The sequence below is a fragment of the Phoenix dactylifera genome, chromosome 3 (assembly GCF_009389715.1).
Source record: "Phoenix dactylifera cultivar Barhee BC4 chromosome 3, palm_55x_up_171113_PBpolish2nd_filt_p, whole genome shotgun sequence".
In the NCBI taxonomy this organism is placed as follows: Eukaryota; Viridiplantae; Streptophyta; class Magnoliopsida; order Arecales; family Arecaceae; genus Phoenix; species Phoenix dactylifera.
Genome location: NC_052394.1, coordinates 20,567,173 through 20,579,808, shown reverse-complemented (window position 1 = coordinate 20,579,808; position 12,636 = coordinate 20,567,173). Strand labels below are relative to the sequence as shown.

Sequence of the window (12,636 nt, the reverse complement as noted above, 5' to 3'; positions counted from 1 at the left end):
AGAGTTAATCAACCTAAACAACCAAATACCAATGCTTTGATAGATTTACAGCATCCGATACATGCTACAAAAAATAAATCATGAATAATAAACACTTGACAGTTAACTATATAATAACAATAGATTTAACATTGAAAATGTATACTTTATTTAAGTCAAGCATAAATTTCCAAACAAGTTCTAACAGGTTATTATTTTTTATTTTCAATGGAAAGAATAAATTCAATCCAGCAACAATCTTTTTTAGAGATAAAACGAACATTTTCTGAGCCCCTCAAAGCAAAATCTACTAAGCCAATTTGAGCAAATCTAAACACCCATATTTGGATGCAAAAATTAAATAATAAAATAAAAGGCTTGAAGAAAGAAGGTCATATAACATAAGTCACTAAATTCATCCATCGTCAATGCAGCTAAAAAGGTCTACCTGACCCCATAGGATCATCCAGAAACCATGCGACTTCAAGTCTGAGATTTCTCTGTTCATCAATTACTTGAGGCCATGGATCAAGACAAAAGACACCTGGGACGAGTAATGAGAACTCATTTTCATAGTGTGATTAAAATCCTCCGTCATACAAGTGAGGAAACCTGCAACAGAACTCTACTTGCCATATGTTGGAAAAATTAGTCCAGAATCAGGTAAGGAAATGCAGCCAACACGACCCTTCAGCAATAACCAAGACATAGCAAACTTATGAATTCAGGAACATAACCATACAGCAGATCTCATATTTCCATGGTGCAGATTTCTCAGTTCGCCAATTACTCAAAACACTGAGGCCATGTATCAAGAGAAAAGATATCTGGGACTAGAGAATGAGAACTCACTTTCATTAGTGTCATAAAAATCTTTTTGTCATACAAGCGAGGAAACCTACAGCAAACTTTCTACTTTGTGGGAAAAACTACTCAAGAACTAGGCAAGAAAATGGTACACCACCATTTTTAAATTCAGGTACACCACCATCCAACAGATATCATATTTCCATGGTGTCCTACCGTACATTTGGACTGGATCAGCCGGATCAACAAAAAAAATGCAGTAACACCAACAGCTCCATGGAAGCCAAATGCCAGAAATCACACTCAAGCAACCAATAAATGAGTCAGATGTTCAAAATTTAAAAGATTCATTGCTAATGTATTTTGCAACCAGTAACTGTATCTAGAAGCGGTCCAAATTCAACATATCCCATTTTTCTCCAAGCCCGAGGGAAGACCTTGATCCACCTCTAAGATAGCAAGGGCAATCTAGAAGTGACCCAAGAGCTGGTTCAGATTGGGGTCTTCTATCAACCACCGGACAGGAAGTAAAGCAGCATGATGAGGCTGTTCCAGTATCTGAAGAAAATGATGCCAAGCTTAATAAAGTTATGCTTACAAAAATTATGCAATATTTATAGCTTTCAGAAAAAGAACAGAAGTTTTATAGCCAAATTGACGACCTTCTATCTCATCTTGTCAAAATGTTTTTCGATGCTTCAGAGATTTATCATCCTCCAACATTTTTTTAGAAAATTTGTCTCCATACAATGTAATCTTCCAGCAGCCAGCTTGAAATATGAATACAGAACCCACTTTCGGAACAACTGTAAATCCAATAGATATCAACCATCATATACGAATGTCTGCAATTGGTCCAAGAGAGATGATGCAATAATGCCTAATTGCTCAATGATATCAAACATATACATATGAAAAGAACAATTCATCAGAGACCTCTTCATCTGACCTAAAGTATTTAAGATATAGTTTTTGGATATGCACAAATATATTCTGTAACTACTATGTCAAAAGCCAGCAGGCAACATCGAGATATCAATATATAGTAACATAGCAAGTATGGCATAGAGTAACAACATGACATGTCAACAGAAAAGGATAAGGTAAAATAATCAACATATATGCTTTAGTATGAAATATTATCCCAAAATTCTAGACAAACTAGATAAGGACCCTGCCATGCCCCACGTGATGTTAGAAAAATAATGTTGTTCGCGTTACTTGCACCTGTAGAAGGAATTATCAATTATTCCTGCTCTGTTTCATAGACTTGAATATATAAATCATAGAGGGACCTGTTATGGTATTTCATTTCCCATATAGAAGGAATGGTATTTCACTATATAGAAACACGAAATTTGGCTTTATTATAATGAAAGAACTACATAGGCACCTGATATCAAATTTCAACTTCCATTTTTGATGTAGTGACCACAAAATAGTTAAGTGATCACCATATGGAAACACAAATTTGGGACTTAATATAATCAATGAATAATAGAGAAACCTACATGAAATTTCATTTCCCATGTTCTGTACCATGACCACATAATAGATCTCTTGTAGGTTCCTCTGTTATTCATTGAACATAAAATGAAATTTTGTGTTTATAAAACCCTATTATAATCAAGGAACTATAGAGGTACAAGTCATCAAAATTCGTTTTTCATGTTTCATATAGTAATCAACGAGGCATTCTGGGGTCACTATATGGAAATACAGAATTTGGATCTTAATACAATTAATGAATCACAAAGGAACCTACTATCTATTTGTTGATACTATGAAAAGAAGAAATTTGAATTTATAATTGGTGAATCGTAGGGAAGCCTATCATTAAATTTCATTCCTATGTCTCATATCGTGACTTTAGAATGGTTTTGAGTTATTATATGGAAATATAAAATTTGGGTCTTACTTAATGGATTACATAGCCACTTCTAGATGTGTGCGCATACACTTCTACTCATAAAATGAAAAAAATACTGAACATACAATAGTAAATTCATTTAGTACAATGCTTAAAACCACATAAACCTAACACTCTAGGTTTTACCCATCTCTAACTGAAAGAAATAGGCAGTAGAATAGTAAGGAACTGTACTGCACACAGCTATTGAAAAAATTATTTTCACTTCCAATATATAACATGTATCCATTTTGGTTGCAAAAGCTAAAGAAATATCTTCAATCATGATTGCCAAATAAAGGGGTAGATCACCATTTCAAGATCATTTGTTTATTTAGTCAGATGCTGTTAGAAGAGAATAGTAGTAGGGTAATGGGCAAAAGGTATTTGAATACTAACAAAATCTGCTCAACCATGGAAAGATCAAAGTCGAGTCAGCTTTAAACGACAAGACTTGTTGAATAAATAAGTTCAGCAAAACATGGTGAGGTTTCAACATGCTCCAGAGCATCATGATATTAGCTTTACTGCATGAATAAATCACTGAACCAGAAGTTTCATGTATCTGACCCAACAATATTGTTAATAGCATTCACCACCCAAGAGGACATCCCGTCAGCCCTAGTACACAACTCTGATTCCTGTTTTGAGACTGGAGAGGGGTATATTCATAGGACGAATTCAAATCATATATAAGTTTCTTAACCAGAAAGAAATGACCTGGTCCACCGTTATTGAAATATCATCTGACAGATGCCATACTTCACATTCTCATAATTATGACAGTCACTTCATCATCAGGATGTGGAATGAACCTGGCTATCATAGTCACTTCAAAAATTTTGAGTCAAGAGGCACTAGGGAAGCCTGCGCAGAAGCCAGGCTCCAAAAACTTTCAGAAGCAAGTGTTTTACCCTGCATAGAAACTTTTAGCTGCTAAAGAGATGATCCCCACAACTACACAAATAGCTAGATGTAGAAGTAACATTTGATATGTAGAGTACTCTCATTTGATATGTAGAGTATTCTGAAATCCATATTTACTGATTAGAAGTTGGAAAGAAATAGGATAAACTTCTGCAACACAAACAATTCAGAACTTGACTAAGGCAATGACAGGCATGAAAATTTTCCGTATGAACAAATGGAACATGTAAATCATCTGAACTTAAATATGAGATCTTATGATGGTTTAAGTTCAGTGGCTTGTCTAATTTCATGAACAGGTACCCAATATTGAATATGGAAAATGGATCCATGCTTTCCTTATTGACACATACAGCAATAAAATTTGTTTTTACTCAAGGTAAAAATTTGTAGTACTTGACATACTAGAGTTGATCAGTCATTTATTCAGCCACGAAGTAACCCTTAACATTCTTACTACACTTGTCTTTTCCTTCACAATATTGACCAAGTTTTCCCGCCAACAACAGGAAAGACGAAGACAGATAAGCCAATGATACTACAGAAGACCATCAACAGTATATCCAAAAGTTGCTATTAGAGAGCAATTGCAAGGCTAACCTCTGAAAGGAATACCTGCTTACATGAGTACGCATTACATATGCAAAAAGAACATAATAATAAATACTTTCTGACACTCAATATTGTTAAGGAAATACCTCGAAATTTATTATCTTGTGTAATTATCCCAAAGGTCTCTGCAGTCTCACGAATCATGATACCATGTACACCCTTGAAGGCAGTTGTTTTACATTCAACAACTACAAAAACATAGCGACAATATTCTCATGCATGAATAAACTAGAATGAAAAATGTACAGCTAATGGAACACTCAAGCACATGAGAGCAATAGAAAGTTCGAAAAATGAAATTGTAGCATAGAATATACGATGAATTACCTAGAAAAAATGCACCATGTAAGTCTGCCATGAGAAAGCACTCAGCTAACTGCTTTTTCCTAGAATCGATCCAGAATAGCCAAAAAAAATCAGCATCACCCTAGTAATATAGTATTTGACATCCACAAGATAGTATCAAAAATTCAAAATGCTAACAAGACCAATAAACATGAAGGAATCAAAAGTAAAATAAACTTATGAACCACAAAATCCGCAGAAAATGTAAAAGAAACCACACCCTGTTTCTTTTAGAAGCTCGATGATATAGTATTTCCACATTTCATGCATTGGTTTGAAGAGATCGAAGCTGCAATGAATATCCAATGCGTTAAAAGAAAACAAGAAGAGAATTAAAAGACAATTTAAGCCACAAGACTGACAGGAGTAAAGAATATATATTTACAGTATAAATTAATGACAGTAGTTCAATGCCAGGATAACTCATGAATCATATCTCAAAATATGTTTAACATATAATTCTCAAGACTGCCCACAATTATCCAGTGGAGGAATCCAAATCTACTAATTCAGGGTGGAGCGGAGGAAGGGTGTGGGGTGTTGGTTCACTTTCTTCACACGTACAAACAAAAAATAATTTGAGGCAGCTCTGCAGAAAATGTTGCATTGATTTTCTCACAAAGAGATTGTTATGGTCATGATCAGGTCAAACCATGATCGTAAGATCCAACCACTCTTCATAGCTCAGATCAAAGCAAGGATAAGAAACTTTGTTAAAAGCAAACAATTAAGAGTCTTAATGTACTAAAGTCACTGCTTACAAAACATATGACAAGAAAAGGAGGGGGCAAAAAGTTCAGATATCTTGTAAAAGTAATCAGCATGCTTCCTTTTACCCGTGATCATTTTTATGTCTGTACTTCATATCATTCATAAGAGGGTGAACCTCGAAGCAGTGAAAAGGTTACTCCACTATGACAAGAGCCTCATGCTTCATAGACCCTGCAGCGGCAGGAGACTCATGCACCGGGCCGCCTTTTTTTCCCACCACACTATTCATGACCAAATATCAAGCCATTTAGAAACTTAGAATGTGTGCAATATATCTTCACCGGAGAGAACCCGAGGGTTTTGCTTTGGTTCTTGAATTTATCTTTTTAGAATAGTAATTGATGCAACATCTACAAAGTAACATCCCCGCTCAAATCAATTACAATTTATTAATTTTGCCTTGATATTACAGCTAATGTGCATGTACGTATTATGTGGACGGTTATAAAACCAATTAGCATACAAACAAACAACCGAGGACCTCACCCAAAAAGGCTAGCCGGAAGGTATTTTTTGGATTCCTTAGTCATATATAAGTATCCAAGATCTTCTCGGCAAATAACCAATAAGGGACTAAATACACACCCGCATGGATCCTCACATAAACAAATATGCAGCAATCCTAAACTCTTTATGCACTATCATATTTGCAAATTACATAAAGCAAATCTAGCATATCATAATATACAAAAAAGACCCCATGACAATCTCTTGACTAAAAGGGCACCTAATATGGCAAGACACTATTTTAGAAGGATACTGCCCAGAGATAATATCTTTAAACCTCCATCTGTATTAAATATGGACATAGATTAAATGGCACTATAACTCTCACTTATTGAAAGTGATACTGATAGGCCTCATGTTTGCAAGACATTTAAATTGAAAATTAGCTGCTAGACAAGTGGATTTTTTTAAAGGATGTATACAATTTATACACAGGACATTTTCAAATAAATATAATGCAACAAGATGCTGGTAAACTAAAGGTGAAGGAGATAAATAAAATGCTCTCATTATGTTCAGATTACATCATATCGAGGAACATTGTTATAGGATTCCAACAGGGGGTAAAATGAAAATATAAGAAAAGGCTTATCATATCAATTTGGAATTGCCTGCATAAACCACCTCATTATTGTTTCTTATTCAACATCTACTCTGATATAGTAAAGAGTTTCATCAAATCATTACTTACCACCTTTTGTTTTCTGCTCTTGTTCCCAGTTTATTTTGGCATTCCCATGTCACTAGACCTTGTATGATTCATCATTTACATTTTCCAATTTTGACTCCTCAAATCTTTTTTATTAATTTTAATTCAGCTATAACTCCTCTCATATTCTCCATAAAACATGCACTTGATTTACCTCGTTGGTGATTAGACTTATGCTTAAATTTATCCTTCATGACCTAAAAGGCTTTGATTTTGCACTAAGCTTTTTCATATAGAAAAGTTCATCATTTACAAAATCATATGCCAAGTAGTATCTTGGATAGCAACAGCTTGTATGCTCCTACAGTGTGAATGACAAGGACTTGCCCTTGAGGAAAGACATGCTACAATTAAAAACTCCATGATTAGTCAAAAACTTGTCCTTAGATGTCTATAACATTATCAAAATACCAATTTCATATCCTTTTTTCTTGTTGGGTACCAAAGGAATTCTCTTTTAACCACACCTAGCTCTTTCCCAATTAACAAAGCACATATACATCCTTCTCTTCCCCTAATACTTTTCATTTTAATCGGGCAAAGATTCATACCAAGACCCATAAAACCAATTTATTAATCATCCATGCAATGTTATAGGTATTGTCTATTCTTACAACAAAATACTATGTTTTTCCACCATTCTCATGGCATTCTCCTGTTTTTCAGGAAGTCAATCCATGCAACATATTCAATCCATTATTCTTTATTCTTCAATTGTCCTCTTTTTCATCCTTGAAACTCACTTTTGACTTTGTCAACACGATTGGTCAAATCTCCACTACTTTTATCGCCCATACATATAAACACTGTAACTTATGCTCACAAAGCTCTCCTTTTTCAAAATATTTATCATCAAAGTAAGCTTTGCATTTTATCGTAACCCCACTGTTCTTCACATGTAAACTAGCATGGATAACCTTTAATATGATCTAAATTCCTATATGTTCTCCAATTTTTGTTAGTCTATAATTATCTTTCTTACCATCTTTTAAGGTCAAGTTGCTCAGGAAATAATGAGGCATCAGAGACTATTAGATGCTTCTCAGCCTTTGCTTGCATTTTGATATTAATTCTCAGGATGCAGCTTTTTCTCAACGGCCTGACTTCCTTGGCCCTTTTTAACACTATTTTCATATTGCATGAATTTCAGATCATCTTGGCCACATTTCAAATTTTAAAACCAAGATTTTTTTTTATACAATTTCTGTGTTTTGCTTGCAATGTCAATACAAGTATGTAAAATTAAACATGGTATTGTGATCCTTTAAATATGCAAGATGTGATGCACCAAAAAAAGTGAGTAGTATTTGATAGAACAGGTTACATCCATATGTATATGCAAAACTCGTATTTCTCGGCAGCCAAAACAAAACTAGGGCAAAAGAGTGCCTCAGAAATATCCTTACAACCAGGACTTACTTATGGAACTCCTTGGGCAGATCGAATGTTCCACACTTTCTATGTTGCCTCATGGACATGTGCTTCCTTGACCGTTTCGAGTGGCTCTGTAAAGCTTTTGCCCGCGCTTCCACTCTTTCATTACTCTTTGACACAAGGTTATCAAGAAGAATCCAATTGTCAAATTTTAGGCTTCTGATTCCTTTTGCATACTTACTGCCCTCGTCACCTTTCCGAATAATATCATTGACAACTTTATTGAAAGTGTCCCCTCCACTCGTAGTCTTCAATAAGAGAGAAAAATGAACTAAATATCAAAATCTGAATAAAAAAAGACTATGACAATGATAAACTTTAGTAAATAACAAAAAAATCCAATCTTTATACACCAAAACAACTGCAAGCACCTTGGAAACACCTTGTAGCAAACTCTCGTGAACCATCTCAGAAAGCTCCGAGTACACAGGGTGTACTTCTTCATCTATACAGCATTAAAAAGTTTTACCTTTTGTTCCGTAGATTGCAGAGAAAATTCATGAAGGAAAAAGGATTCCAGACTTATCTACCAGTCTCCCGCCGAGGAGTTCGACCAGTGACGAGATTCCCTGAGAATAACTCAAAACTAATACCTTAAGGTATATATCCAAACATGCGAAGGGATAATCTAGAACTCAAAATCGAAATCACTGATTAGAATATCGAAAAAAGAAACCTAATCGGACCTTGCTTGGAGGATGAGGGATCTGGGGCCGCGGCGGAGGCGAGGGAGGCATTGTCTTTTCCTTTCCGCTGCTCGGATTCCCTTTCTCCCTCGGGGGCTCGCTTCCTCTTCTTACTCTCGTACCGCTGTTCTCGTTCTTGGACAAGCTCGGCTTCGATGCCAAACCTTCGATCCAGTGCCGCAAGCGCGCGCTTCTTCCCCTCCGACATGGGAGCCGGGGACGTCGTCGTTCGGGAGGCCATCGGAGCCGTGGGAGAGGTCTCCGGTGTTCCGCGGGAGATATACACTGATACAGAGATTAACCTATGGCACGGACGCGTAGGGAGAAATTCTTCGCTAGATCCGTCAGCTCAGCTGTACACCGAGCCTACAGCATCCCGCCACGTGGACAAGGCCTTCCACCTTAGCTTTAAAACTAATTAACCGGAGACCCGGCCTGCGCGGGTACGGAAGGGCCGGCGGCCTCCTGGAGGCAGTCGAACGTGTAGCCGGGGACGACGTCGGAAGCGAGGAAGAGGGAGCACCGGGCGAGTCCGGCGAGGAAGGAGGAGGAGCCGTAGGTGAGGTTGAAGCCGCAGGTGGCAGTTCCGGCAGGGTAGGTGGGGTCGGGACCTGCGAGCACGGCGGAGCGGCGCCCGGGACGGAGCGGTAGGTAGTGGAGCGAGAGGTATCAAAAGGCGGGGCGGAGGAGGAGGAGGGGCAGCCAGAGCAACCGGCGCAGGTGAGCCACGCGATGGGGATGAAGGAGCGGCGGGCGGTGGCGAGGGAGGCCAGGTAGAGGAGGCGGGAGTCGTCGCGGGAGAGGCCCGGATGGACGGGGACAGCGGAGGCCTTGAGGTGGAAGATGACGGCCTCGACGAGCAGGGAGAAGGAGAGGAAGCGGTTGCGGACGGCCGAGGTAGAGGGGGTGGTAGCGGCGAGGGTGGAGAGGCGGCAGAGGTGGAGGAAGTGGTGGCGGCACGGGTGGAGAGGCGGCGGAGGCCGGCGGCGTTGGCGGGGTTGAGGGGCGGGGAGAAGGAGCGGAGGCTGCGCTCGGGATGCTTAGAAGAGGACGCGGTCTAGGGTTTCTTTGTTTTTTTTTTTGGTTTTTTTTTATTTAGTAACCGTATCTGGGGAATAACCGGAATAATTATCCCTCGTATGGGTGTAAACGAGCCGATGTCAAGCGTAGCCTGTTCTAGCTCGACTTGCCTTATAATTGAATCGAGTTCGAGCTAGCTTATTTAAATTATATACTGAACTAGGGTTAATTTACGTATTAAAAAACTTGAAATTTTTATAGAAAACATTTATTTGAATTTATAATTATATTTTAATTTGAGGCCAGGTTTGGCGTGAGAAAGAGGCTAATATGCCCCCCATCTTACTCTTAAAATAGTTTTTGATTATTGCATGATCATCATGTGGCAGAATTTCTTACCAACAGCTTGATAGAAAGAATCGTCACATTGCAGAGAAATGTAACTTTTGGAATGTAGTTAAAATGGAACACAAGCAAAGTCAAGATAGCTACAAGATAATTTTCACTAATTTATAATGAATAACTATAAAAATATTTTATCTTAATAATAATTATATACAATATAATATAAATTTTATGGTCACATTTCATGCTAAAATTAACCAAACTTAAGCGGCCTAGCTCCATTTTCTTAGTAAATGAGAAAGTTAAACTTAACCAATTTTTGAGTTGGATGTGACATGACTACAAAACGGCTTGCTCATTTGCCGACTTTAGTCCATTGAGATTGGCTGCAAATCGGTCGCTAACAACTTGATCTAGCACCAAAACCATATAGAGTGTCTTGCTCGCTAGATAAAATTGGTCCGACAAGACTAAAAGATCCAACTAGCTAGAAGTGGTTCCTTTTGGCAGCTAATTGCAACTACATTGCACTCAATTGTTTTTTTTTCTTTTTTTTTTTCTCGAGGGAGTGCATAGGGTGAGAGGAAGAAAGGAGACTAGTCTGGTTTGTACAGTCTGAAGCTGGGCTGTGCCAAGATTACAAGCTCCATTAGCGAATAGGTCAACAACTTGTTTACGCTTCCTAAAACATTAGTAGTCTTGTTGAAGGAAACAACAGTTGAAGCAAACAATAATTGAAGCAGCTCTATCGTTGCAAAGAAGATAAGGATGCCAAATCCTTGATTCACTCGCAATACAAAAGAGAAAAATATATGAGTCACCCTGCAGCCAAATGGAACTACCTTCCAAACTGTGGATAGCATACATAATACCAGCCCATACCCCAACTAGCTCAACAAATAAAATATAATTCGTGGAAGGAATAATGATGATAGTTGTGAGTAATTCGTCCTAAATGATCACAAAATGTAAATCTAGCCTTGGAGGAGGAAGCTTGGATAGGCCCATCAAAATTCATTTTCAATTGCTCTGGACAAGGAGATCCACATTAAAAAAATAAAATAAAATAAAATAACTAGGGGAAGAAGAGGTATCTTGGGTTACTTGCAAGAGATCCCACATACTGCAACAAATCATACACAAATTTGGTGGTTAGAAAATGGTTTCATGGAACTTCTTTGTCTCTGCCATGGTTTGTAATAGAGGATAGAGACTTGAGCATCTCGCTATTTCGATACTTCTGAACTAGCCTAAAATACAGCGCATCTCAATTTTGGTTCTAATAATAGTTTTGATGGTTCATGTAGCCGAAAGAATTTTCATAGCTCTCTGCCAACTAAAATTTTGATTTGGCCAACCTTGGTGTTTGCATATGGTCCAAATGCCTATGGGCATCCTTGAGTGCTTCTTTAGCAAGCTATTAGAATTGATTCTCACCAAAACTATTATTATCCATTATAGTTACAATCATAATTATACAGTAGTAAATCTTTGGTGCGTCCCGTGCGACTTAATATTATTCAATAATTATATTCATAATTACCTAGCCTTTTCCTAACAAGTACTATTTAATAATATCAAAATAATAACTACACTACCAAATATCAAGATGCTATGATAGCATTATAATAAAAAAACATATATGATAACAATGAAAAAACGACAATGCTATTTTGCAATATGATGTATCTGAATAAAAATTGAGATTGTACAAATTTTTATTGAAGATAAAACTTTAAAATTTATATTTTAAAAATTTAAGAAAATAATTTGATATTAAAACACCTAAAGGCAAAGATAGCAAAACATCACTTCTCACAGAGGAAGAGTGAATCTGACTCAATCCATCGATAAACCTAGGAACATTTTCTTTTGTCAAACAAGTAACTTAAGCAAATTATTTAAAATTTACCTTAGATCATCCAAGCAAAAACTGAAAAATTGATTGTATGAAAAAGGAAATGAAGAATAATGATCTTTACTTAACTTGAAGGATGATGGATAGGATACGATACTAAAAATTCAAAGATTGCAGTTAATTTTTCTCTTGAATAGCTATTCATTATTAGATTTTACTAAGTGTTGCCTCCTAATTTATTCATTTCTCAGCTCGCATAACCAATCTCTTGCGATAATCCAAGGCATGTAGGTATACGAGGGTCATGTGGGTGATAGCCAGGCTTTGTGTACCAATTCATTAATATTATAGTTTGAGGGAGGATGTTAGCTGTGTATAAGCTATATTGTTAGCTATATATGAGTTATATATATATATATATATATATGAGCTGTATATAGTCAGAAAAGATGAGCTATGACATTTTTGACTTCTGATATTGAGGTGTATATATATATATATATTGCTGAAAAAAAGAAAAGAGGGGATAAGGAGAACCTCACCCGCGTAGCAACCTTCACTGAGCTCCTTTTTCATTGGAGAATGTTCGATACGAGCAGACAAATTTTACTCATACCCTCTCCATCCGTGGAAATCCTATGTGTGAGTACGTCACACTAGCACCACCTAAGCAACTGGCAGACCAGATAGCGACTCCATCGGATAAATTAGACGGGAGGCATCCGGT

General features: G+C 37.1%; 1 protein-coding gene across 3 annotated transcripts; it reads right to left on the bottom strand.

Annotated features, from left to right (window-relative positions):
• Positions 1 to 807: 807 nt before the first annotated feature.
• On the bottom strand, positions 808 to 9,759 carry LOC103722396. 3 transcript variants are annotated; one of them, XM_008812938.4, is made up of 9 exons: positions 8,687 to 9,756; positions 8,531 to 8,569; positions 8,372 to 8,445; positions 7,986 to 8,248; positions 4,800 to 4,868; positions 4,562 to 4,620; positions 4,321 to 4,422; positions 1,449 to 1,592; positions 808 to 1,344 (listed from the first exon to the last, which is right to left on the bottom strand). In XM_008812938.4, the coding sequence occupies exons 1-8, from the start codon at positions 8,925 to 8,927 to the stop codon at positions 1,465 to 1,467; spliced, it is 975 nt and encodes a 324-aa protein (XP_008811160.2). In that variant the 5' UTR covers positions 8,928 to 9,756; the 3' UTR covers positions 808 to 1,344; positions 1,449 to 1,464. The 3 variants fall into 3 exon arrangements, with proteins under 3 accessions (XP_008811160.2, XP_026666320.2, XP_038980874.1); XM_026810519.2 differs by lacking the exons at positions 808 to 1,344; positions 1,449 to 1,592 and adding an exon at positions 1,603 to 1,631 and having other exon boundaries at positions 8,687 to 9,759; XM_039124946.1 differs by lacking the exons at positions 808 to 1,344; positions 1,449 to 1,592 and adding an exon at positions 1,638 to 3,610 and having other exon boundaries at positions 8,687 to 9,758.
• Positions 9,760 to 12,636: the final 2,877 nt, after the last annotated feature.

Bases quoted from the DNA above. Each gene is read 5' to 3' on its own strand.
- LOC103722396 (XM_008812938.4), bottom strand. From the start codon at position 8,927: ATGGCCTCCCGAACGACGACGTCCCCGGCTCCCATGTCGGAGGGGAAG. The intron at 8,446-8,530 runs GTAGATAAGTCT...AATGCTGTATAG, and splicing joins AACTCCTCGGCGGGAGACTG to ATGAAGAAGTACACCCTGTG. The intron at 8,249-8,371 runs GTGCTTGCAGTT...CTCTTATTGAAG, and splicing joins TGCTACAAGGTGTTTCCAAG to ACTACGAGTGGAGGGGACAC.